Below are 24065 nucleotides of genomic sequence, written 5' to 3' on the forward strand. Positions count from 1 at the left end.
GGGTAAATACAGCTTAAATAATAAGTAGTTTCTTTTTCTTTTTTCTCACAGAACAAATGCAGAGATGGTATTTCTAGGTCTCATAAATTGAACACAACAGCGTCATCACAAACCCATCTTCTAGTCTACTAACCTCAGCATGGTTTGCCCTCAGCCCACAAGACGGCTGCAGCAGTTCCAGCTGTTAGGTGCAGACAAGGAGAGAGGGCATTTTCTCACCGGCATCATTTAAAAAAAATTTTTAAATTGTGGTAAAATAGAAGTAACATAAAATGTACAATTTTTAAGTCTATACTTCAGTGACAGAAAATGATGTACGTTCACAATGCTATGTAACCATCACCAGTATCCACTTCCATAATTTTTCATCATCCAGAACAGTACCCACTGAACATGAATTCCCCATGCCCTCCATCCCTTAGCCCCTAACAATCTCTATTCTACTTTGTGTCTATAAGTTTGCCTATTCTAGGCATCTTATGTAAGTAGAGTCATACAATATTTGCTTTTTGTGATGGACTTACTTTACTCAGCATAATGTCTCCAAGGTTCATCCATATTGCAGTATGTGTCAGAACATTTCCTTTCTGAGGCAGAATAATATCCCATTGTAAGTATAGAACTCTATAATGAGATACCACCTCACCTACTTCACCATTGTCTTTTTATTGTTGAGTTGTGGAAACTCTCCTTCGTCACTTTTTAATTGTAATAAAAAAAACATAAGATTTACCATCTTAACCATTTTTAATTGCACATTTCAAAAGTGTTAAGTATATTATTGTAAGTGTATGTTGGGCAACAGATCTCTAGCAGTTTTTTATCTCTTAATACGAAAACTCTGCGCCCACTGAACACTAATTTTCCCTTCCTATTCTTGGTAAACACTATCCTAGTTTCTGTTTCTAGGATTTTGACCACTTCAGATACTTCCTATGAGTGGAATCATACAGTATTTGTCCTTATGTGACTGGCTTAGCATCACGTCCTCAAAACTCATCCTTGTTACAGCGTGTGACAGGAATTCCTTCTTTTTAAGGCTGCATAGTATTCCACTCCATGGAGACCCACATTTTCCTTATGTATTCATCTATTAATGGACACTTAGGTTGCTTCCTACTTTGGGCTATTGTGAATAATGCTGCTATGAACATTGGTGTATAAGTATCTGAGTTCCTACATTCAGTTATTTTGGATGTATACCAAGAAGTGGAATTGATGAATCATATAATTCCATGTTTAATTTTTTGAGGAACCGCCATGCCGTTTTCCACAGTGGCTGTAGCATGCTACATTCCTACCAATAGTGCACAAGGGTTCCATTTCTCCATGTTGTCACCAACACGTGTTTTCTGTTCTTTTGAGAGTAGCCATACTGATGGGCATGAGGTGATACCTTATTGTGGTTTTGATTTGCATTTCTCTGATGATTCCTGATGTTGAGTATCCTTTCATGTGCTTATTGGCCATTTGGTATCTTCTTTGGAGAAATGTCAATTCAAGTCCTTTGCCCATTCTAAAATCAGGTTGGTTTTTGTTATTAGTTTTAGAAGTTTCTTATATATTCTGGACATTTGTTCCTTCTCAGATATATGACTAGCAATTAGTTTCTCCCATTCTGTAGGTTGCCTTTTCACTGTTGTTTCCTTTGACACATAGAAGTTTTGAAGGTTGACGTATCCCCATTTGTCTATAGTTGATGTTGTTTCTTGTACTCTGCATCGCTTTTTAAAAAATTTTTTATTATGTTAGTCACCATACAGTACATCCTTAGTTTTTGATGTAGTGTTCCATGATTCATTGTTTGCGTATAACACCCAGTGCTCCATGCAATACGTGCCCTCCTTAATACCCATCACTGGCCTATCCCATTCCCCCACCGCCCTCCCCTCTGAAGCCCTCGGTTTGTTTCCCAGAGTCCATAGTCTCTCATGCTTCATTCCCCCTTCTGTTTACCCCCCCTTCATTCTTCCCTTCCTTCTCCTACCGATCTTCCTATTATGTTCCATAAATGAGTGAAACCGTATGATAATTGTCCTTCTCTGATTGACTTATTTCACTTAGCATAATCTCCTCCAGTGCCGTCCATGTTGCTGCAAATGTTGGGTAATTGTTCTTTCTGATGGCTAATATTCCATTGTATATACGGACCACATCTTCTTAATCCAGTCATCTGCTGAAGGGCATCTCGGCTCCTTCCATGATTTAGCTTTGTGGACAATGGTGCTGTGAACATTGGGGTCTGCATCACTTTTAAAGGATAAAGAAAACCTCTATCAGAGCTCTGATCCCCTACCCTATACACACAGACTTCCTCCTAGGTAGCTATTGGCCGGAATAAAGCCACATGCCACCGCCTAAACCAATCAATCACTATTAAAGGGAAAGAAACCACTGTGATAACCTCAGACAACCATGGCTCACCTTTCTGTGGGTGGGAAAGGAGGAGCCTTCTCTGAGCACATGGAGTGAAATCAGAACAAAATTGAGGCTTCGCAAACAGAAAGGTGGAGAAGAGGGGTGATTACTGAGTAGACAACCATCATGGTCTGCCCCGGGTATGTAGAATAGATCATCAAATATCTATATATTTTAAATCTAGTGGGTATTTCTCTGTATCCATTTGTATTTGCCTGATTGCTAGTGATGTTGAATGTTTTCTCATGCTGGTCATTAAGTTTTCATTTATGTGAATGGTCTGATCATTTCCTTTATTTTTTTAAAGATTTTATTTAGTTGTTTGACAGAGAGAGAGAGAGAGCAAGCACAAGCAGGGGGAGTGGCAGGCAGAGGGAGAGGGAGAAGCAGGCTCCCTGCAGAGCCCGATGCAGGACTTGATCCCAGGACCCCAGGATCATGACCCAAGTCGAAGGCAGACACTCAACCGAGACACCCAGGTGCCCCTCATCATTTCCTTTCTAAATTAAAAAAAAAAAAAAATTAAGTAAACTCTACTCCCAACATGGGGCTCTAACTCACTACACCAAGATCAAGAGTCACATGTTCTATTGACTGAGCCAGCCAGGCCCCCCATCGTTTGCCATTTTAAATGAATTGTTTCTCATTAATTTATAGGATATATATACAGAGATCTAGCTACAGAGATGTCTACCTTTATCTATCTGTATCCATATAGATATATCTCTATCTCTCTCTATATAATACATATTATAGTGAATGCCATTATATTGAAGTTATCTCTAGTTAGATAGACAGACAGACAGGTCTACATAGACCTGTCCAGAAGTGTTAACTTTATAAACAAGAAGTACTTTAATGTTTGGGATAATTTGACTCACTTGCCCCCAGTGAACTTTGCTTAAACAAGTAAACATTTATCATTATGTCTGAGTGTGAGAAAGAATACACAAATTCCGGAGTGACTAATACCTGCTTCCTGTCTTCAAGAATTTAACAAAGATCCAGAGTGCAAGTCAGACTCTGCCAGGTGTTCTCGGAGAGATCACCAAAGGCTGTGGGACAAGGGCAGAGAACTCGCTTTGACTGGGGAGAGGAGTGCTGCTCTGTGAAAGGGAGGTCAAATTCACAGGATGTGCAGGATACCACAGGCAAATGGCCAGAGATGGTGCGGGACAGAGGCTGTTGGCTGGAACGGAAGAGCTGTCCTTCCGGTCTAGCCAGAATGTGGAGTCTGAGAAGAGAGATAAGGTTGGAAAGGTAGGCTGGGGTCAGTTTTCAAGTTGGGGGTTGCTAATCTGAGGAATCATGGATCTCTTTGGGAGACTGGCTTGGCACTGATGCGGATAAACATGTCATTATCCCTAATCTTGAAGCAAACATGTTTTTGCCCACATAAAATGAAAAACAAAAGACATTTTTAAAAGCACTAAACGATGTTCTTTGTTTGCCCTGAAAGAACCTATCCCTTCTGTGATCACCTCTTGTGCCAGCATTATCAATCTCCCATTTCCCTTACTTACTGCCTCCATCCCCTCAGGTAAAAATATGCAGATATTTTTCCAGGTTCAGATTAGCTTCCTCCTGCCCTACCCAGCAATCCCCTTATCTTCAGAGCTGAGTCTTAACAGGCAGACAATGAATTCTTTGGAATCGGTGAGGGAAGAGTTTAAAGTTTTCCTCACTATGGAATCTCCTTTTAGCCATTTTTATTTTATTTTCATTCTACATTTTTATTTAACTTGGAATCTCAAAGTCACCAATAACATCCTAAGAAAGAAAGGAACAGCCTGTGACATCTGAGAATGACTCTAAGTCATCTTTCTCCTGTTGGGACATAAAATTCCATAGAATGCTTACTTTAGTCAAGATCACTAAGCAGCACAAAATACCACACAACCTCTCTCTTGCTGAATGAATTATTCTTCTTTACCAATTACTAGTAATTAGTGTGTGTGTGTGTAGCTGCCTCCCCACAAACATTTATTGTAATATCAAATCAGAAGATTGCCCCCTGATTTCTGACAATTTCAATCTAGAATCAACCTCTGCTTCCTTTTCCTTCCCCAAAGTTACCCAATGAAAGTCCATAACCTATAACGGGTTCTTTGTCAGAGAGAACTCTTACTGGGGTGCCCAAGTGGCTCAGTTGGTTAAGCATCTGACTTTGGCTGAAGTCATGATCCCAGGGTCCTGGGATTGAGCCGCGCATTGGGCTCCCTTCTCCGTGGGGAGTCTGCTTGTTCCTCTGCTCCTCCCCTGGCTCATGCTCTTTCATTTGTGTGCGCTCTCTCTCAAATAAATGAAATCTTTAAAAAAAGAGAAAAAAAGAAAGAACTCTTACCATGTCACCCTATATCCCCATATGTTACTGTTACTGCAACAAGTAACAAACCCAACTTATTCAACGAAGGGTTCCTTTGGTCCTTGGCTGAAGAACATTGATGCTCCTGCGAACTCCTGTAGCTTCTTTAGTCTTTAGGCTCAACAGCCTGTGTACCATTCCCCTCTCCTTTGAGCTTTCCTCTGAGGCCTTGGCTCCTTAGCCTCTTAGTGCGGGCATTATTGACACTCTAGCCTCCGCTCTCTCCTAACACACCTTCTTGCCCTAAGGTTTGTATGTGTCCATACGTATATGTACATCCATCCATCCATCCACACTGGCGGCTTTAACTACGACCTCCAGGTCTGGAATTCACAAATCTGTCTCTCTAGTCCTGACGTTGACGTTTCTCCTAAACGCCCATCTTTTTCATATCCAGATAAATACTGGGACCACAAATTCAACATGTCCAAAACATAGCATCTGCTCCCTTAAAACAACTTTCTCCACCTGTTAAGATTTTATGAACGATTGGGGCGCCTGGGTGGCACAGTGGTTGAGCGTCTGCCTTCAGCTCAGGGTGTGATCCCGGTGTTATGGGATCGAGCCCCACATCAGGCTCCTCTGCTATGAGCCTGCTTCTTCCTCTCCCACTCCCCCTGCTTGTGTTCCCTCTCTCACTGGCTGTCTCTGTCTCTGTCAAATAAATAAATAAAATCTTAAAAAAAAAAAAGATTTTATGAATGATCTATTGATGGTATATTTCTTCCAGTTCCTCATGCGGTAAACTTCAGGGCTAGTTTTGATTCTTCCCTATCTCTCAAGGCCTAAATTCAATTAGTTCACGAATCCTGTTGATTCTTCTGTTGCAACTTTTCTTGTATGTGTCCCTTCCCTTTCCCACTGCCACCATCCCAATCCAGGCCCTTTGTTACCTCACACAGACAGTCTCAGCCTCCCTTCTGATCTCCCCCCTACTCTCCACTTTTTCCCTGTTTCCACTTTAATCTTCTAATCCCGCTTTGATAGCATTTCCTTTCACAATCTTTAATGATTCCTTATTGCTAATCTTTTCATCCATTTATCAAGGTCCTCTCCAAACAGTGCATTCTGATTTTCTACTGTCATCTCCCACCACTCTCATTCATTCAATAGTATTGGGCATTGCAGTAAGCAGTGAAAATACAAAGATGTGTGGAGCATGGTCCTTGTCTTTGAAAGGAGCAAAGGAAAAGACACATGGACAACACTTAATGGCAATGCAATAGGAGTTCATAGATAAGTGTTCTTGTAATTCAAGATTGTTTTAGGAAATAAAACTACCATCACAGTCTTTAAACACTGGAAACTCATACAGCCCAATTTAAGTAGAATGAAATATGTCCTATGTAGGGTAGCTCACAGAATCTTAAGAGGGCTGGTGATCCAGGTCAGATGCCAGGCAGCTAGAGCCACGGTGGCCAGAATCATGACTCGGAATTGGGCCAAGAAGCTCACTATTGCTGCCACGGGGTTCCAGCCCCCATCGCTAGAAATGGACACGGTAGGAACCAGTACTGCTGTCAGGCTGCCCCTTGATGTTGCTGCCACGGCCGCCATCACCTACTACTAGAATGGATTCTCCTATCCCTATTTCTTTGCATCACTGGTTTCTGAGTAGTCAGGGGCGGGTACATCTGATTGGTCAAGCCTGTGGCATGTGCCTTCTCCCTAGCGGCAAGGGAGCCTGAGAAACCTGGCATTTCCAGGTTTATGTGGAGAGATGGGCTTTGTCTCTGAGACTAATTAAGGTTGGGATTCCCCAGACTTAAGGAATCTAGATGCTGAACTGCCATAAAGGACAAATGTCTGCTACTACAACTTATAAAGAACTCAAGACGGGGGTGGGGCGTAGCATCTGGGTGGCTCAGTCACTTAAGCACCTGCCTTCGGCTCAGGTCATGATCCCGGGGTCCTGGGATCGAGCCCCATGTTGGGCTCCCTGCTCAGCGGAGAGTCTGCTTTTCCTTCTCCCTCTGCCCGCCCCCCTCTGGTGTGCACGTACTCTCCCTCTCTTTGTCAATAAAATATTTAAAACAAACAAACAAAAAAAGAACTCGAAAGGGGAACTGTTTCCATAAAAATTTAACGTCTAGATACAACCCGGCCCTAGCGTCTCACACTTTACCTTTTAATACTGCCCCGACACATTAAATAGTCCTTAAAACATACTACACAGAATATAGAAATGATTGGATATAATCACTTACCTTTGAAACACTGATTCTGATCTTCATTTAAGAATCAACATGCTAAAATATTGTACCAAAGGGAATGGCAATAGAAGTATCTCTCAGAGTCAGGCACAATGGAAACCACCCTCCATACCGACCTCTAATAGCCCTTCGTCTACGTCAAGGAGGTCAGATTCATGGTAAGGGAAAAATCTGTTGAAGACCTGAACATCCTGCTTACTAATTTTTCAAAAAGGATGAAAATGTTGCCCTTTCCTACTACTTCAGTACCAAAAATCACACAGTAACACAGGCTTTGTCTTCTTGCAGCGAAAGTTGCTACATGATATACCAGGAACAGTACTGTGAAACTCAACACTGAGAATATAAAACTGATTGATGTTAAGTGTAAAATGCCCGGGTGAACACATGCTGCTGACCTACTATGTGACCACAGACCTACTATGAGGCAGGGTGTTATAGGAACGATTAATACTTTACACTACTAAAGAAATCTTCACGAAGATGTGTTAAGGCAAGCTTGTCAACTGAGCAGGCTGACAGGTGTGTAATTAAAGATGGACACAAACTCTTTACCTCTCCTCCCACCGACAGGTGAAGTCCAGTCCACTTCCTCATAAATCTGGGCTGGCCTTAAGTGATTTGCTTGACCAATAGCATGTGGCAGAGGGATGTTCTAGAACTTCCAAGGTTAGATCATAAGGCTTGCAGCATCTGTCTGGGAATCTTGGAACAATCTCTGAGAGCCCGGAGTTTCCATATAAGTCCATCAACTCTTAGACTGCGATGCTGGAAAATCTACATGTGCGCACTCGGTTTGGGGTTCACAGTCCCAGCTGAGGCCAGCCTTCCAGTCCGTCATCCTTGTCTAAGCCCCAGACATATGAATGATGGTTTCAGAGTGTCTAGACCAGCACATCTACCATTTGAATACCAACAAATGATCTTTGTCAATATCAACAGAAGAGTCATCCTTGCGAGCTGAGTCTTGCTCCAATTCCTGACCCACAAAATTGTGACACATTAAAAAAAAAAAAAAGTTGCTATTTTAAGGTACTAAGCTTTTAGGAAGTTTGTAACACAGCAACACATAACCAGACCATCAGGTAAACAAGTGGGTAAGAACACTCTACACAAAACCAACATCCTCTCTAATGCTCCAGTCCAACTGAACTCTATCATTTCTCATATGTACTTTGATGATTCTGCCTCACTGTACCTTCCACATGTTCTGACCTCCTCCACAACCCCAAATTCCACACCCTATGTGATCTCTTTCTCATGCCCTTCAGTTTTCCCAGCAAAATGGCACTTTCTGTCTCTTAACTTGCATACTTCCACCTCTTCCAATAATGCTTACTTAGGGTGGCACTGTCCCATTTTCCTACAACAGTACAAATTAGTGCTGATTGTCCCCAATTAATTAACAGTGCCCCTTTCACTCCCAACAGTGTCCCATTCTAGGCAACAAATCATATGGTCACCATGTGATGAACACGCTGCTTTGAATGAGTCATTTGTATAGAATTTTCTCTCTTACTCTAGACTACATGATTACTTGAAAGCAAGTATGGTTGATCTGGGAACAATGTGGGAGTTACGGGCACCAACCCTTCATGCAGTAAAACACCTGTATAACTTTTGACTCCCCAAAAACTTAACAGCTAATAGCCTGTGGTTGGCTGGAAGCCTTACTGGTAACATGAACGGTCAATTAGCACATTATTTTGTGTGTTATATGTATTATACTCTGCCTTATTACAATAAAATAAGCTAGAGGGGCACCTGACTGGCTCAGTCGGTACAGTAGGAGACCCTGTGACTCTTGATCTTGGGAGTCATGAATTCAAGCCCCACACTGGGCATAGAGCTCACTAAAAAACAAAAAAACCACAATAAAATAATCTAGAGAAAAGAAAATGTTATTAAGAAAATCTGGAAGGGGGGGCGCCTGGGTATCAGTTGGTTAAGGGTCTGCCTTCGGCTCAGGTCATGACCCCAGGGTCCTGGGATCGAGCCCCGTGTCAGGTTCCCTGCTCAGTCTGCTTCTCCCTCTCCCTCTGCTACCCCCCTCTCCTTGTGCTCGCTCGCTCTTTCTCAAATAAATAAGTAAATAATCTTTAAAAAAAAAAAAAAGGAAAATACATTTATAGGACCATAAAATATCCACATATAAATGGACCCACACAATTCAAACCCGTGTTGTTCAAGGGTCAACCGTGCCATGTCTTTCCTCCAACCACCACTCTACTGAGGGGACCTACAATGTGCCAGATAGTACACAACGTGCTGCCTTGTATATCTTTACATTGCCCCGTGCTTTGTGTAACAGAGGCTGTGCGGCCAGATCACCTCCCAGCCTAGACCCATTTGGGAACTGATGAGACGAAGACTGCAACTTGGAAAAGGTTACTTGCATGTTGTTTTACTACAGACCCAGAAAAAAAGCAGGGCAAAGGACACCCAAGATAAAAAATACATGATGTTAGAGTGGCTCTAACTAGTAGAGTCCCCCCTGTTCCTTACAAAGTCACACCCGAAATCGGGGCCCTTTACAGAGTAAGACACAAACCACGTCGGCAGAGCCCAGAACCATGGGCCACTACCTTTAAGCAGTTGACAAAGAGGTGGGGAGTGGTTATGTCAGTCCATGTCCGGGTTTTTAGACCTTATTTTCTTGCTCCAACAGTCACATAACCTAGTTACTACTGTAGTATTTTTCTTCTATTGACACTGGACCTACTCAGTAAGTCAGAGTGGCAACCTGGTCATGGCTAACCAGAAAGACATTCAGTAAAAGCTTCAAGAAAGAAGTCAGTACCACTATGTCACTAATGAAAACCATGGCAAAATTTAACTAACTTACCTAGTTGGTGAAAGCTAATGGAGATAAAATGCTAAAAACCTAAGTGATTTCTAGACTGTTCTTCCAACTCAACCACTAACTTTGCTAAATGTTTCTTTTATACCTCTGCTCTTAATCTATAAAAAATCCCCCCCATAAGGCCTTAAGCCTACTTAAGGGAGCTCACTGTTAGCACATAATATCCAATGTGAAATATTCTTAGAAAATGAACTGTTAGCTATAAATTCCTAATAACAAATTTTGTAAGAAGAAAAGGCTATGATTTTATTTTCAGATTTTTGGAAATCATTTTCAGGAAAAAAAAAATGACAAGAACACATAAAAAACTTGAAATCATTCATTGAACTATGAACTCTTAGCAGAGAAGAGACTTTGAATTTCTCTCCTTCTGGAAGCAGAAATCACTTCCAAGATGTCCCTCACTCGTGTAAATCTTTCCCAAGTTTGACGTACTTCACCTCATAAAAGGAACATGATTTTTAATCATTTAAAGCAAAAGTAATAAAATAGGGAGGGCGGGTCTCTCGTATTATATGCTTTTAGAGAAAGGTCACAGCTTTGATGCTGCTGTCCTCTTCATCTATAAAAATTAGCAAGCTATATTCATTCAAGTGCCTTGGTTAACTGTACTTCATATAGTTTTATGGCCGGGATGAGGCTCAAACAAAAACAAAACATAACAGAACAAAAAAACCAGAACAGAGCTGTTAATAAAACAACAACACACAACTTTGAACGATTGATTACTGTGAGATGCAATCAAATGAAAATTAACCCTGGACGACAAAACAAATCTCTAATTACATAAATAAGTCCTATTTCACTGAAAATTTCCACTGTCGGAATATCCTGATTACAATAAAGGAATACGTAAAACAGGAACAGTAAGTAAACGTGGCGATTTGGTTCATTTCAGGTCTACTGGTCCAGCTGCCCGCCATATGAGTCTCTGGGTTTTCAACGAAGCGTGACCAGTTCTTCTGAGGAGGTAGGGTGAATAGCAACTGTGTTGTCAAAGTCAGCTTTCGTTGCTCCCATTTTAACTGCAACAGCAAAACCCTGCAACATTTCGTCACACCCGATTCCTTGCATGTGGATTCCAACAACCTGTGGGGGGGGGGGGAGAAAAATTCTTAAAGTAAAAGTTCTTATTAGGTAGACTAATACATTTTGTATTTGTCATGGGAGATACGTGGTATTTTAAAACTTCTAAAACACTTGAGTCTCTTCTCTGGACATGGCAATAGCACAGCCTACAAGCTGCTACAGTCCTGTGTCCACGTTCCTCCCCAGCCAGCCCCACGCAGCCCTCCCCGCTCAGGCGCTCCCCGCTCAGGCCCCTCTGGCATTTCTTCTGGGCCTGAGTATTCACCTGCTCTCTCCTTTGCACAAGCTGTTCCCTCTATGTGGACAATTTTTCCTCCCCTTTTGAGTTAAAGCCCATTTGTTCTTCCAATAGCTACCCTTGGCTTCCCAACCAAGCGAAATTGTCTGTCATGTGATCTCTCAGTACCAGTACCTCTCTTTCATGACTCTATCACAACTCCAGTGTTCTATTTATTTGGGGACTAGAAAATTCCAGTGCACCTTCCTTGCAGATTTTAATCTCTACACAGAGGGGACCTGCCTACATTTGCTTCCTGCTGTCTCCATATGACCAAGCAAAAGATGGTCCTCAGGAGGCCCTCAGTCCATACACACTGGATGACCGCACGAAGGACCATTAAGAGACATTTGTTTCATATCACATTTTCCAGTTGTTTCTCAATCATTTTAAAACTGTATTAATGGAACAGAATAGAGAACCCAGAAATGGACCCTCGGCTCTTTGGGCAACTAATCTTTGACAAAGCAGGAAAAAACATCCAGTGGAAAAAAGACAGCCTCTTCAATAAATGGTGCTGGGAAAATTGGACAGCTACATGCAAAAGAATGAAACTTGACCACTCTCTCACACCATACACAAAAATAAACTCCAAATGGATGAAAGACCTCGATGTGAGACAGGAATCCATCAAAATTCTAGAGGAGAACATAGGCTGCAACCTCTACGACATTGGCCAAAGCAACCTTTTTCATGACACATCTCCAAAGGCAAGAGAAACAAAAGATAAAATGAACTTATGAGACTTCATCAAGATAAAAGGCTTCTGCACAGCCAAGGAAACAGTCAAAAAAACTAAGAGGGGCACCTGGGTGGCACAGCGGTTAGGCGTCTGCCTTCGGCTCAGGGCGTGATCCCGGCGTTACGGGATCAAGCCCCACATCAGGCTCCTCCGCTATGAGCCTGCTTCTTCCTCTCCCACTCCCCCTGCTTGTGTTCCCTCTCTCGCTGACTGTCTCTATCTCTGTAGAATAAATAAATAAAATCTTAAAAAAAATAAAAAAAAATAAAAAACTAAGAGGCAGCCCATGGAATGGGAGAATATATTTGCAAATGACACTACAGATAAATAACTGGTATCCAAGATCTACAAAGAACTTCTCAAACTCAGTACACGAGAAACAAACAAATCAAAAAATGGGCAGAAGATATGAACAGACACTTTTCCAATGAAGACATACAAATGGCTAACAGACACATGAAAAAGTGTTCAAAATCATTAGCCATCAGGGAAATTCAAATCAAAATCACACTGAGATACCACCTTACGCCAGTTAGAATGGCAAAAATAGACAAGGCAAGAAACAACAATTGTTGGACAGGATGTGGAGAAAGGGGATCCCTCCTACATTGTTGGTGGGAATGCAAGTTGGTACAACCACTCTGGAAAACAGTGTGGAGGTCCCTTAAAAAGTTAAAAATTGAGCTACCCTATGACCCAGCCATTGCACTACTAGGTATCTACCCCAAAGATACAGACGTAGTGAAGAGAAGGGCCATATGCACCCCAATGTTCATAGCAGCATTGTCCACAATATCTAAATCGTGGAAGGAGCCGAGATGCCCTTCAACAGATGACTGGATTAAGAAGTTGTCGTCCATGTATACAATGGAATATTACTCAGCTATCAGAAAGAACGAGTTCTCAACATTTGCTGCAACATGGACGGCATTGGAGGAGATAATGCTAAGCGAAATAAGTCAAGCAGAGAAAGACAAATATCATATGATTTCTCTCATCTATGGAACAAAGAAATAGGATGATTGGTAGGGGTAGAAAGGGATAGAGAAAGGGGGGGTAATCAGAAGGGGGAATGAAACATGAGAGATTATGGACTCTGAGAAACAAACTGAGGGCCTCAGAGGGGAGGGGGGTGGGGGAATGGGATAGACTGGTGATGGGTGGTAAGGAGGGCACGTATTGCATGGTGCACTGGGTGCTGTACGCAACTAATGAATCATCGAACTTTACATCGGAAACCGGGGATGTACTGTATGGTGACTAACATAATATAATAAAAAATCATTTAAAAAAATAATAAAAAAAAAACTGTATTAATGTTCACCTCTAACAAATATTCTTAGCAAAGTAAGAAAGTATAAAATTTAGCCACAAAAATATTTTGTTTAAAAATAAATCAAGCGGGGTGCCTGAGTGGCTCAGTCAGTTAGGCAACTGCCTTTGGCTCAGGTCATGATCCCAGGGTTCTGGGATCGAGCCCTGCATTGGTTTCCCTGCTCAGTGGGAGGCCTGCGTCTCCCTCTCCCTCTGCCCCTCCTCCAGCTTGAGCCCTCTCTCTCGCTCCCTCTGTCTCTCAAATAAATAAATAAAAAATTTTACAAAAAAACAAGAATATATTACTGAATTCTACACTTACGATGATTAGGATGGTCAATTTGATGTTCTGTTTTTTTACAATTAAAAAAGTATATCTCAATTTACAACCCAAAAAGTCCCAAACCATACATATATAACACAGCCAGATTTTTAGATATTGTGATCTAAATTTACAGGGGTGCCTGGGTGGCTCAGTCGTTAAGCATCTGCCTCCGGCTCAGGGCATGATCCCAGGGTCCTGGGATCCAGCCCCGTGTAGGGCTCCCTGTTCCATGGGAGCCTGCTTCTTCCTCTCCCACTCCCCCTGCTTGTGTTCCCTTTCTCGCTGGCTGTCTCTCTGTCAAATAAATAAATAAAATCTTTTAAAATAAACAAATAAACAAACAAACAAACAAACAAACTGAATTTACAAAGAGCTTTTGGGGATGGTAGGAACTTCATAGGATTCCTCTCCATATCCCCATTCTTAGTCCTTGGGAGTCTGTCCGGTAATGAATGAATGAATGAATGAATGAATGACAAAGGGCATGAAGAAGTAACTGATAAGAGATAAGCAGAGACCATACCGATTCAGTATCTGGACATCTTAGACTAATCAGGAACATTGAGGGCCAAAAAACAGCAACTTTTGTTCTGCTGCCAACCCACTTACTTTCTTTGCTCTGACTCTCTGCTTCTGTCAATCCTCAGTGACGTGGATTTCTGTAATCCAGGGACTATGTCTTGTGGCTTTTGGTCTACAAGGTCACTGAATCAGATACAGACTAGGCTCTTTTTGACAAGAGAAACTAGAAACTACTCCTGAATCTTCAACTAATCCACTGTCCCTTCACAGAGCCACGTTCCCAGAGCATATTGCTATGTCCCACTGTAACGTTTAATTCAATTTGTAGAAAAGCCCTATAGGTTGACCTAATACCCAAAGAAATCTATTTAAAAAATTATTTTTTAAAAAACCTGTTCAAATTCACACCTGCTCAAAATTTAAATCGCAAGGAGACACCACTTCACATCCACTGGGACGATTATAATAAAAGACAGTAACAAGTGTTGGCGAGGGGGTGGGGGCACTGGAACCCTCACGCAGGGCTGAGGGGCATGTGAAAAGCATGCAGCCACTCTGGAAAACAGGCAGTTCCTCAAAATATTAAACCAAAGTAGATAAGTGATATCCCAGAAAATTTTATTGAATAAGCGCTCTCTTCTTCACTGATTGGTTATGTTAAATCTAAATTTATCTTCCATTAAGGTCTTACAGATATCCATATTTCTGAGGAGCCTATCTATTCTTGCCTATGGGTCAATGACAGTGAGCTTTTCTACCTTTCCCTCTTATGTTTTAAAAGCATAAACATATGGAACCTTCTTTCTTTTTTTTTTTTTTTAAGATTGTTTTATTTATTCATTTCAGAGAGACAAAGCACAAGCAGGGGGAGAGGCAGAGGGGGAGGGAGAAGCAGACTCCCCACTGAGCCAGGAGCCCGACGTGGGGCTCGATCCCAGGACCTGGAGATCACAACCCAAGCCAAAGCAGACACTTAACCATCTGAGCCACCCAGGTGCCCCTCTTTCTTTCTTTTTAAAAAGATTTTATCTATTTGAGAGAGAAAACGAAGTGAGAGAGAGTGCACAAGTGGGTGGGGGGGAAGAGACAGAGGGGGACGGAGAAGCAGACTCCCCGCTGAGCCAGGAGCCCGAGCTCGGTTTCAATCCCAGGACCCTGGGATCATGACCTGAACCAAAGGCTCAGATGCTTAACCGACTGAGCCACCCAGGTGCCCCTGGGACCTTCTTTCTTAATGAAATACTACAAAGAACCCCAGTACGTGTAGGCAGATAAAAGTGGGACTGCACCAGCTGAAACAGAAAAGGCTTATTAACTCTTTACTTGGTCTCCCCACTCCACCAAAATACCCCCATCCCTGCCAAGTCTGAAAACATTCTTTAGCTTACTACATTTTCCCCATACCTTTTCTTCTGCGGTGGCACAAACCATTTTCATCACACATTTTGTTTTCCTTTTGGTAACCGCATGATACATTGGGGTAAAGGTGGTTGAATAGGTCTTCACATTTTCTTTTCCATATTTATAAATGGCCTCATCTATAATGCACAGGGAAAAAAAAATCTCTCAAAAACCCAAATAATTCCACTGAGCTATTGAAGAGAGAGATGGCCAGAAACATATAATCAGAGTCAAATCATGAGAAAATATCAACAAAACTACAATGAGGGACATTCTGTAACATAAATGCCGATGTCATGAAAGACAAAGGAAAGATAAGGAATTTTGTCTCTCAAATAAAGGAGACCAAAGAGGTATGAAAATGAAATACAACACATCATCCTGGACTGAATCCTGGCCTTGAGGGAAAAAGTGTTCAAAATGACATTATTTGAGGGGCACCTGGCTGGCTCAGTTGGTGGGGCATGTGACTCTTGATCTGGGGGTTCTGAGTTTGAGCTCCAAGTTGGGCATAGAGATTACTTAAAAAAAAAAAAAAAAAATATATATATATATATATATATATATATATATATATATATATATATTTGAAGACATTATTTGAGATAACTAGCAAAATGTGGTTAAGACAAAATTTAGATAATACTGTATGAATTTATTTCTTTTTTAATACCTTTTTTGTAAACTGATGTACAGTTGACATAATATTGTTAGTTTCAGGCATGCAACACACTGATTTGACAATTATAAACATTACAAAATGCTCACCATGATTAAGTGTAGTCACCATACAAAATTATTATAATATTAATAACTGTATTCCTTATGTTGTGCTTTTCATTCCCGTGACTTATTTATTTTATAACTCGAGGTCTGTACCTCTTAATCCCCTTTACCTATTTTGCCTAACCCTGAACCCAATATTATATCAATTTAAATGCTGTCATTTGAAAATTGTAGCTTGCCTATATAAAGGAATGGACTTGTTTCTAGGAAATAGATACTGAAGTGTGTGTGTGTGTGTATGTGTGTGTGTAGAGAAAAACTATGGTAAAGCAAAAACGTTATAGGTATACAGGAATCCTTTGTACTACAGTAGTCTCCTATTATCCACAGGGAAAACGTTCCAAGACCCCCAGTGGATGCCTGAAACTCTGGATAAGACCAAAGCCTATGTATACTATTTTTTTCCTACACATGCATACCTATGATAAAGTTTAATTTATAAGTTAGGCACAGTAGATTAACAATAACTGATATTAAAAACAGAACTACAATACACTTGTAATAAAAGTTACACGAATGTGGTCCCTCTCAAAATGCCCTGTCATACTATGTTTCCCCTTCTTCTTGTGATGATGTGAGGTGATAAAATGCCTCTGTGAGGAATGAAGTGAGGTGAGTGACATAGGCAGTGACCTAGCGTGAGGCTACTCCTGACCTCTGACAATAACTCGGGAGGATCATCTCTTTCCAGACCACAGCTGGCCACGGGTAACAAACCACGGAAAGTGAAACCGATGATAAGGAGAACTACTGTATTTTTGCAACTTTTCCTTAAATTTGAAATTAGTTCAAATAAAAAAGCTAAAAATGGCAAAAAGACACACAGTGGCGTGGGGAAAAGGAATTCTACTCTCCCAGTGTTAGTAGTCAGGGAGGAAACTGGGATTGTGAGCAGAGGCCAACCAGAAAGGAGTGCAACTTAGGGAGTGAAGATAGAGTTAGTCGGCAATTTCCCCCTGGAATTAGGGGGAAGAGGGAAACTATAAATCGCCCGTGTTTTTATTTTTTTATTCTTTAAAGAGATTTTGATTTTTTTTTTTTAAGATTTTATTTATTTATTTGACAGAGTGAGAGAGCACAAGCAGGAGTGGCAGAGAGAGGGAGAGGGAGAAGTAGGCTCCCTGCTGAGCAGCTATGTGGGGCTCGATCCCAGGACCCTGGGATCACGACCTGGGCCAAAGGCAGACACTTAACTGACTGAGCCACCCAGGTGCCCCTCACCTGTGTTTTTAAATACCTACCTTCCGTGAGTCCCACTGTCCCAATTGGGGGGTGGCTGAAGACGACAGTGGGGATGTTGTCATAGTCTAATTTGGAATCTTCTTTGCATTCAAAAAGCCTATGGGCAAGTTTTCGGCCAGCAGCTATGGCAACTACAAAGATATTTTTTAAGTCAGGTTTCAGTTTATTGTTCACTTTAAAACTGCAGAATTGTTCTACTAACCATTTTCTCATCTGGCTTAATGTACTACTTCTGACAAAGTTTTATGCCAATGCTCATTATAATATCTAGGTCACTATAATGAAGACATACCAACGCCTTAGTTAACAATTCAAAACTATCAGCTTATGTGAATTCTGTACATTCTATTAGGGCAAAAAAAGGGGGGGCATATTTACTAGTTCCCAATAATCTGGCGGTTACCTACTTAATTGGGATATTAGGTTTTTCATACAATATTAATGAAGCAAACTATATTGGTTTTGAGCAGCTTCAGTCCTACTTTATAACCTTATTCATTTCACAGTAAGGTGTTTTTCTTTTCTTTAATTCCCTAGAAGGCCTTCCCAGCCTCCACCTCTCTATCGGGTACATACATAGTGGCTCCTCCCCCCTGGCTGGTCCTGATGCATTAGGGCTCTGGTTGGCAAGGATAAAGACCACGATCCTGGATGGTGAATGACCCCACACTCTCCCCTGCTGTCCAAGGGGACTTCTGGGCCCATTTGGTTCTGATGACCATGGTCTCAGACAATCAGCAGTTACACACTTAGTCGTATCATTACTGACTTGACAAAGTTTTTTTTTAAGCTGGAGCCCAACGCAGGGCTTGAACTCATGACCCTGAGATCATGACCTGAGCTGAGATCAGGAGTCGGATGCTTAACCAACTGAGCCATCCAGGCGCCCCCATAAGATTTTTTTTTTAAGTTTATTTTTAAAATTATTTTTACTTCTTATTTTTTTACAGTTTATTCTCCTTAGCCTGTTTTTGTCTCGTATTTGGAAAAAATGCCTACATTCAGTAAAAACATCAGTTATTAATTTTGTTGATTACAAAGTGACAGTTTTTTCCCAAAATAAGGTATCAGAAGGATACATTAGAAATTTTCGTTGTTATAATTTTCAACGATTAGATTATATTGTCAAGTTTTTGAAATTTTGCTTATTATTTTGCTTTTGTTAAAAGAACTTCCTGAAGGAGGTAAAAGGCTTTGGGTGTCTCACTGGGGCAACTTTCCATTCCGAGGAAAGACCCAGGGCCATTTTACAAAGGCTGGTGAGGCACAGAGTGAAAGCAGATGGAGTGAGTGATGTCGCTAATAAAAGTGAGACAAAGAGGTTGAAATGGTGCCAGTTAACTCAGAAAGCAGGTTGAGGTATGGGAGGAAGGGAGTTGGGTCACTCTTGGTCGTTACCAAGGCTAAATAATCAGGGCGCCTGGCTGGCTCAGTGGGTAGAGCATGCGACTCCCAATCTCAGGATCATGAGTTCAAGACTCACGTTGGGCATGGAGCCTACTTAAAAAATACATTAAAAAATAGGTATACACAAATAAAAATAAAAACCTTAAAAAAAAAAAAGACTAGATAATCATATAAGAATGCCTCTCTAAATTGCTTCTTCCCAAAGCCACTTCCTTCCAAAGTCACCACATGTAACTCGGATTCTAACTTAGGGCTTCTTCAGAAGGTAACCATATCATCTCTATAACCATTTCAGCCTTCACTAAAGCCCTGTTAAAGTCTTCTAAGGAAAAATGAGTATTATTCAGAAAACATCAGGTACCAAACTATTTCAATACATTATTATTTTGACAACATTCAGACACCCTGGACTGGACTGCGACGAGCTGAACGGTTTTATACAACCCACAGAGCTTCCCTCACCCAAAAAACGAGGAAACAGTACCTGGAGTAAGAAGAGCTTTTCCACACACGTCCCCAACTGCATAGATGCCTTTTACGTTGGTATTCTGGAATTCATCTACTAGGATATGGCCTTTGTCATCAGTTTGAATCCCCTAAAAAGGTGAAAGGCAATCATGTCACTCTTTGGTCTATCTACCAAAAAAGGCAAACCATGGGGCGTCTGGGTGGCACAGCGGTTAAGCGTCTGCCTTCGGCTCAGGGCGTGATCCCGGAGATCTGGGATCGAGCCCCACATCGGGCTCCTCTGCTGGGAGCCTGCTTCTTCCTCTCCCACTCCCCCTGCTTGTGTTCCCTCTCTCGCTGGCTGTCTCTCTCTCTGTCAAATAAATAAATAAATAATCTTTAAAAAAAAAAAAAAGGCAAACCAAATCTCTGGATCTTCATTTCAAGCACCTCTTCAGCCTGAATTTTTAAAAAAACCACAACACTCAACCACAAGGTGAAAAACATCCTTTTTCTTTTTTTTTTTTAAAGATTTTTATTTATTTGAGGGAGAGAGAGAGAGAGAGAGAGTGAGTGCACGAGCAGGGGGGAGGGGCAAAGGAGAGGGAGAAGCAGACTTCCCACCAAGCAGGGAGCCCAATGTGGGGCTCAATCCCAGGACCTTAGGACCCTGACCCGAGCCAAAGGCAGACACCCGACTGACTGAGCCACCCAGGCACCCCGGATGACTAGTTTTTTAATATGAAAATAGACAGTTTTACTAAATTTCACCAAATAGTAAGATTAAAAACAAGATAAACCTCACTCTGGATATTTTACTTTTTTTTTTTTTTTTTTAAGATTTTATTTATTTGACACAGAGAGAGAGAGCACAAGCAGGGAGAGTGGCAGGCAGAGGAAGAGGGAGAAGCAGGCCTCTTACTGAGCAGGGAGCTGGACGTGGGGCTCGATCCCAGAGTCCTGGGATCATGACCTGAGCCAAAGGCAGATGCTTTAACCCACTGAGCCACCCCGACGCCCCTGCATATTTTACTTTTTAAAATGCTGAAAAACACCTTTTATGAAATGAAAAAAAAAATCCACATGATAAAGTATATTACTATTAGAACATAAATCAAAATGTTACACACTGCTCAAGAGGTTCCATCAAATATAAAAACCACAAATATAAAATAATCCTATTATTACTTGTAGTGTCCATATCAGGAAAATCATCATCATCAACGACAGCAGCTGGTTAACACGGGCTGAGTTCATACTACAAGCCAGCATCTAAACTAATTACTATGTGGTGGTCTGGGTGGCTCAGTGGGTTAAGCGTCTGCCTTTGGCTCAAGTCATGCTCCCAGGGTCTTGGAATCGAGTCCCGCATCGGGCTCTCTGCTCAGCGTGGAGTCTGCTGCTCCCTCTCTCCCTTCCCCCTGCTGGTGCTCTCTCTCACTTTCTCTCTCTCGAATAAATAAAATCTGTAAATAAATAAATACTTTGCATGCACTTTCTCATCATCTACTTTTCTCTATAACCCAGGGAGACCAGGACTATTTTTATTCCTACGTTAATATGAAGCAATTGAAACTTAAGAGTAATTAAGCTGCTTGCTTAAGGCTATGCAACTGGTAAGTAACAGAACTAAGATTCAAAATTGGGTCAAACTCTGGGACTCAGACCCCAAGCTACTACAGTAGACTCGCCTTCAAAATTGGAAAGAACAACTGAGAATGCTAATTTTAACACTGGCAGATTGGCTTCACATCCACTTCCATCCCCAAGCGCCCAAAATGTCCAGGATGATTGACGCACCCGGCAATCGAGATGAGGCTGCAGATGATAAGGATTAATTACAGGGCTTTAAAAGGGCCAAGTATCATTGTAAAAAGGAAATGTGTAAGGAAGAGGCTCCTCAGGGCACTGCTGGACAACTGTGATTTGAGGTGGCAGAGACCTGATCTAGGGTGATCACACTAAAAAGGGAAAATATTTTTTTTTCAATTTCAAAGAAGCAGTGGGATTTGATGACAAACGGATATATGGAATAAAGAGAAAAAAACCAAACGGAATCCACCAAAGTTTAGGGGGCCAAGGGGGTGGGGAACACAGGACTGCTAACAGATCCAAGACTGTTTTGGTTAGACTCAGTCAGCTTACCACTTTGTTTAAACTCAGGCCACTGGAGTTTGGGTCCCGCCCAATGGCCCATAGCAGGCAGTCAACATCTGGAATTGTGGTCAAGGTGGGTTTCCTACCAGGAACTGAAGTTATCATGCACAGTTCCAAGCCTGAGGAAGTCTGTTTAACTTCCTTGACCTATTGGCAAATAAAATGTGTAAAATTGGGGAGAGGGAGAGAAGACGGAAAACAAAGAGGAAATTAGAATTCTTAACATTCAAAAAATTTCCACCAAATCCCACATGTGGATCCTTCATGCTAACACATTCACTTTTGCCCAAACGACGCCAACACCGCCACTCCTGGGAGCCAAGACTGTTTCCTAGGTTGGCCCGGATTACCCAGCCAATGGCCAGAAATGTCTGCTTGTGTCAACACCCTAATGCTTCACCCTAAACACAAGGTTTTTAAACTGTGCTTCTTAAAAACCCTGATCAAATTTTAAGTCACAAATCTAAGCACAGTGATTGGCGATCAGAGGGTGGGGAGGAAACGGGCCGCAGCAGCATCGCTAAGAATCTTGCTCACACCTCACAGTTGATACTTCTTCTGGATGGTCTTAATCAGAACAGGGAGGGGGTGAGAATCGGGTCAGAAGAGCTGGGTGCACACGGTTTAGTGAAGACCCCAAAGGGTTCTGACCCCACTACCAGGTTATCACTTTTACATTCACAAAGCAACTTCACAATTATTATTTTACTTGATGGGGCCGTTGCTGAGAGGGAACAGCTCTAGGGACAAAATTGCTTTGCAAGCCTAATGCTCCAGGAAAACTGAAATTCAGTGATTCTCCAAGAAGTAAAGTACTCTGTAATTCTGTCCACTTGCAGAACTCAAAAGGGTATGCTTTAAAAAGATTCCATAATATTATTTCCTGAAATATAAATATAAACCTCAAAAATAAGCATGTTCAATAAGGCATTTGAGCACAAAAAAAATGAGTGGTAGTTCTAAGTAAATTCAACTAGCAGATTTCTAATCTTTTATACGTTGACTTTACTCACACATTGAGAAATATAGCTTCTTAGGAAAAAGAAAAGAATTGGTAGTACTCTAGAAAGGAATACATTGACTGGGGGAGACATAGAGTTTGTGTTTCTTAAACAGTCGGTTGGAACCAAAGCAGAAAGTGTGATTCACGACACACAGAGGAAGAAGGGCTGTGAGTGTGCCCCGGGATCGGCCGTACCTGTGAGTACTTCAGGACCTCTATGCCGGAATTCTCCAGCTCTTCAGTGCAGTTTGAACTGATAATCGAATCAAAATTTCTAAGTACCTGTATACAAACAGAGGCACCAGAGGTATGGGTGATAGGAAAGGAATAAACCTTGATTAAAGATACATTACAAACTTGGGAGCCAAGTATCATCATCCTCTCTCCTAGCTCCTCCTTCATTCACGGCCATATTGTAAGTGGAGTTTTAATCTATTTTCCTACATCACCACTGATGTCTGTCTTATGTCTGATTTCACCAACTCCCATTTTAGAGTTAAACAGACAGGCAACCTCCAGGCTTCTACTCTCTTCGTCACGTCCCTCTCCTCCCAAGCTTGATTCTTTTTTCCTTAATTATGTCTTGGGACCAGAAATCCTCCTTCCCCTTTCAGTATTTCCAAGGCAGCTTCCACTCTGGTATGATTCAAAGGAAGATCTCGCTAGCAAAATCTCCGTATCTACGCAACAAAGTCAAGACCATGGCCTTGGAGAGTTCTTTGTGATAATCCAAATGCAACAAACCCCCAGGCAGGGTGAAGATGGGAGGTCATGAGTTCACAGGACAGTTCTAGAATGGACTTACACCAGGACAGGGAAGAGGAGGAGAATTAGCCTGATGCATGGGGCGTTGGCGAGGGCAGGAAACCCAAATACGGGTGTGAACGAGCTGATTTTCCAAATGCAGGAATTACCCACTCCACTGATTACCTGCTGCAGCTGATATACTTATTTACACATTAAATTAAGGCTACCTATCCCTCTGCCTCTCTCCTTCCTTCCTGTTTGCTGAGTATATTCCTGCAATGCAAAATAACACACCACTTACCTAGGGGAAACATTATTCAGGATATAAATCTCCTGCGGGTGAATGATTTGACAAATCTCCAAGTAAAGAGAAAGCTCTTTCAACTACATGTTGACTGGGGTTATCAATTTACATTGTCTCCCTCTATTTGCTCAAATAATCAAGAATTAGGAACCATAGCATTTGAATGGTCAGGGATCTGATAAATCCTGTCCCTAAAGCATTAAATGACTGACCAAACCACATGCTTGTTAAGGTCAGCCAGATTCTTAGGCCAGCACCCTTGTTATTGCCTGGAACCATGTCCCTGAAAGTGCCAAAATTGTACCAAAACCCGGTGGTACTATCATGATTATTCAAAACAAAAAACAAAACAAAAAACAGGGGTGCCTGGGTGGCTCATTCAGTTAAGCATCTGCCTTCAGCTCAGGTCATAACCCTGGGGTCCTTGGGATCGAGCCCTGCAT

General features: G+C 41.7%; 1 protein-coding gene and 1 non-coding gene across 3 annotated transcripts in view; one reads left to right on the forward strand and one right to left on the reverse strand.

The window, feature by feature from the left end:
* Nucleotides 1–10079: 10079 nt before the first annotated feature.
* The window catches only part of GSR (glutathione-disulfide reductase), a 44500-nt gene continuing 30514 nt past the window's right edge, over nt 10080–24065 (reverse strand). For both annotated transcript variants that reach the window (XM_048226261.2, XM_048226262.2), the window contains exons 8-13: nt 22767–22853; nt 21557–21715; nt 19449–19560; nt 17557–17688; nt 15533–15666; nt 10080–10948 (exon numbers count right to left, since the gene is read on the reverse strand). In XM_048226261.2, the coding sequence (XP_048082218.1) occupies nt 10799–10948; nt 15533–15666; nt 17557–17688; nt 19449–19560; nt 21557–21715; nt 22767–22853 (774 nt within the window). In that variant the 3' untranslated portion in view covers nt 10080–10798. The remainder of the gene's footprint in view (nt 10949–15532; nt 15667–17556; nt 17689–19448; nt 19561–21556; nt 21716–22766; nt 22854–24065) is intronic.
* TRNAG-CCC (transfer RNA glycine (anticodon CCC)) lies at nt 18976–19048 on the forward strand. Its single transcript has one exon. It is a non-coding gene; the product is annotated as a tRNA-Gly (tRNA).

Source organism: Ursus arctos, unplaced genomic scaffold, assembly GCF_023065955.2.
Source record: "Ursus arctos isolate Adak ecotype North America unplaced genomic scaffold, UrsArc2.0 scaffold_27, whole genome shotgun sequence".
Lineage (NCBI taxonomy): Eukaryota > Metazoa > Chordata > Mammalia > Carnivora > Ursidae > Ursus > Ursus arctos.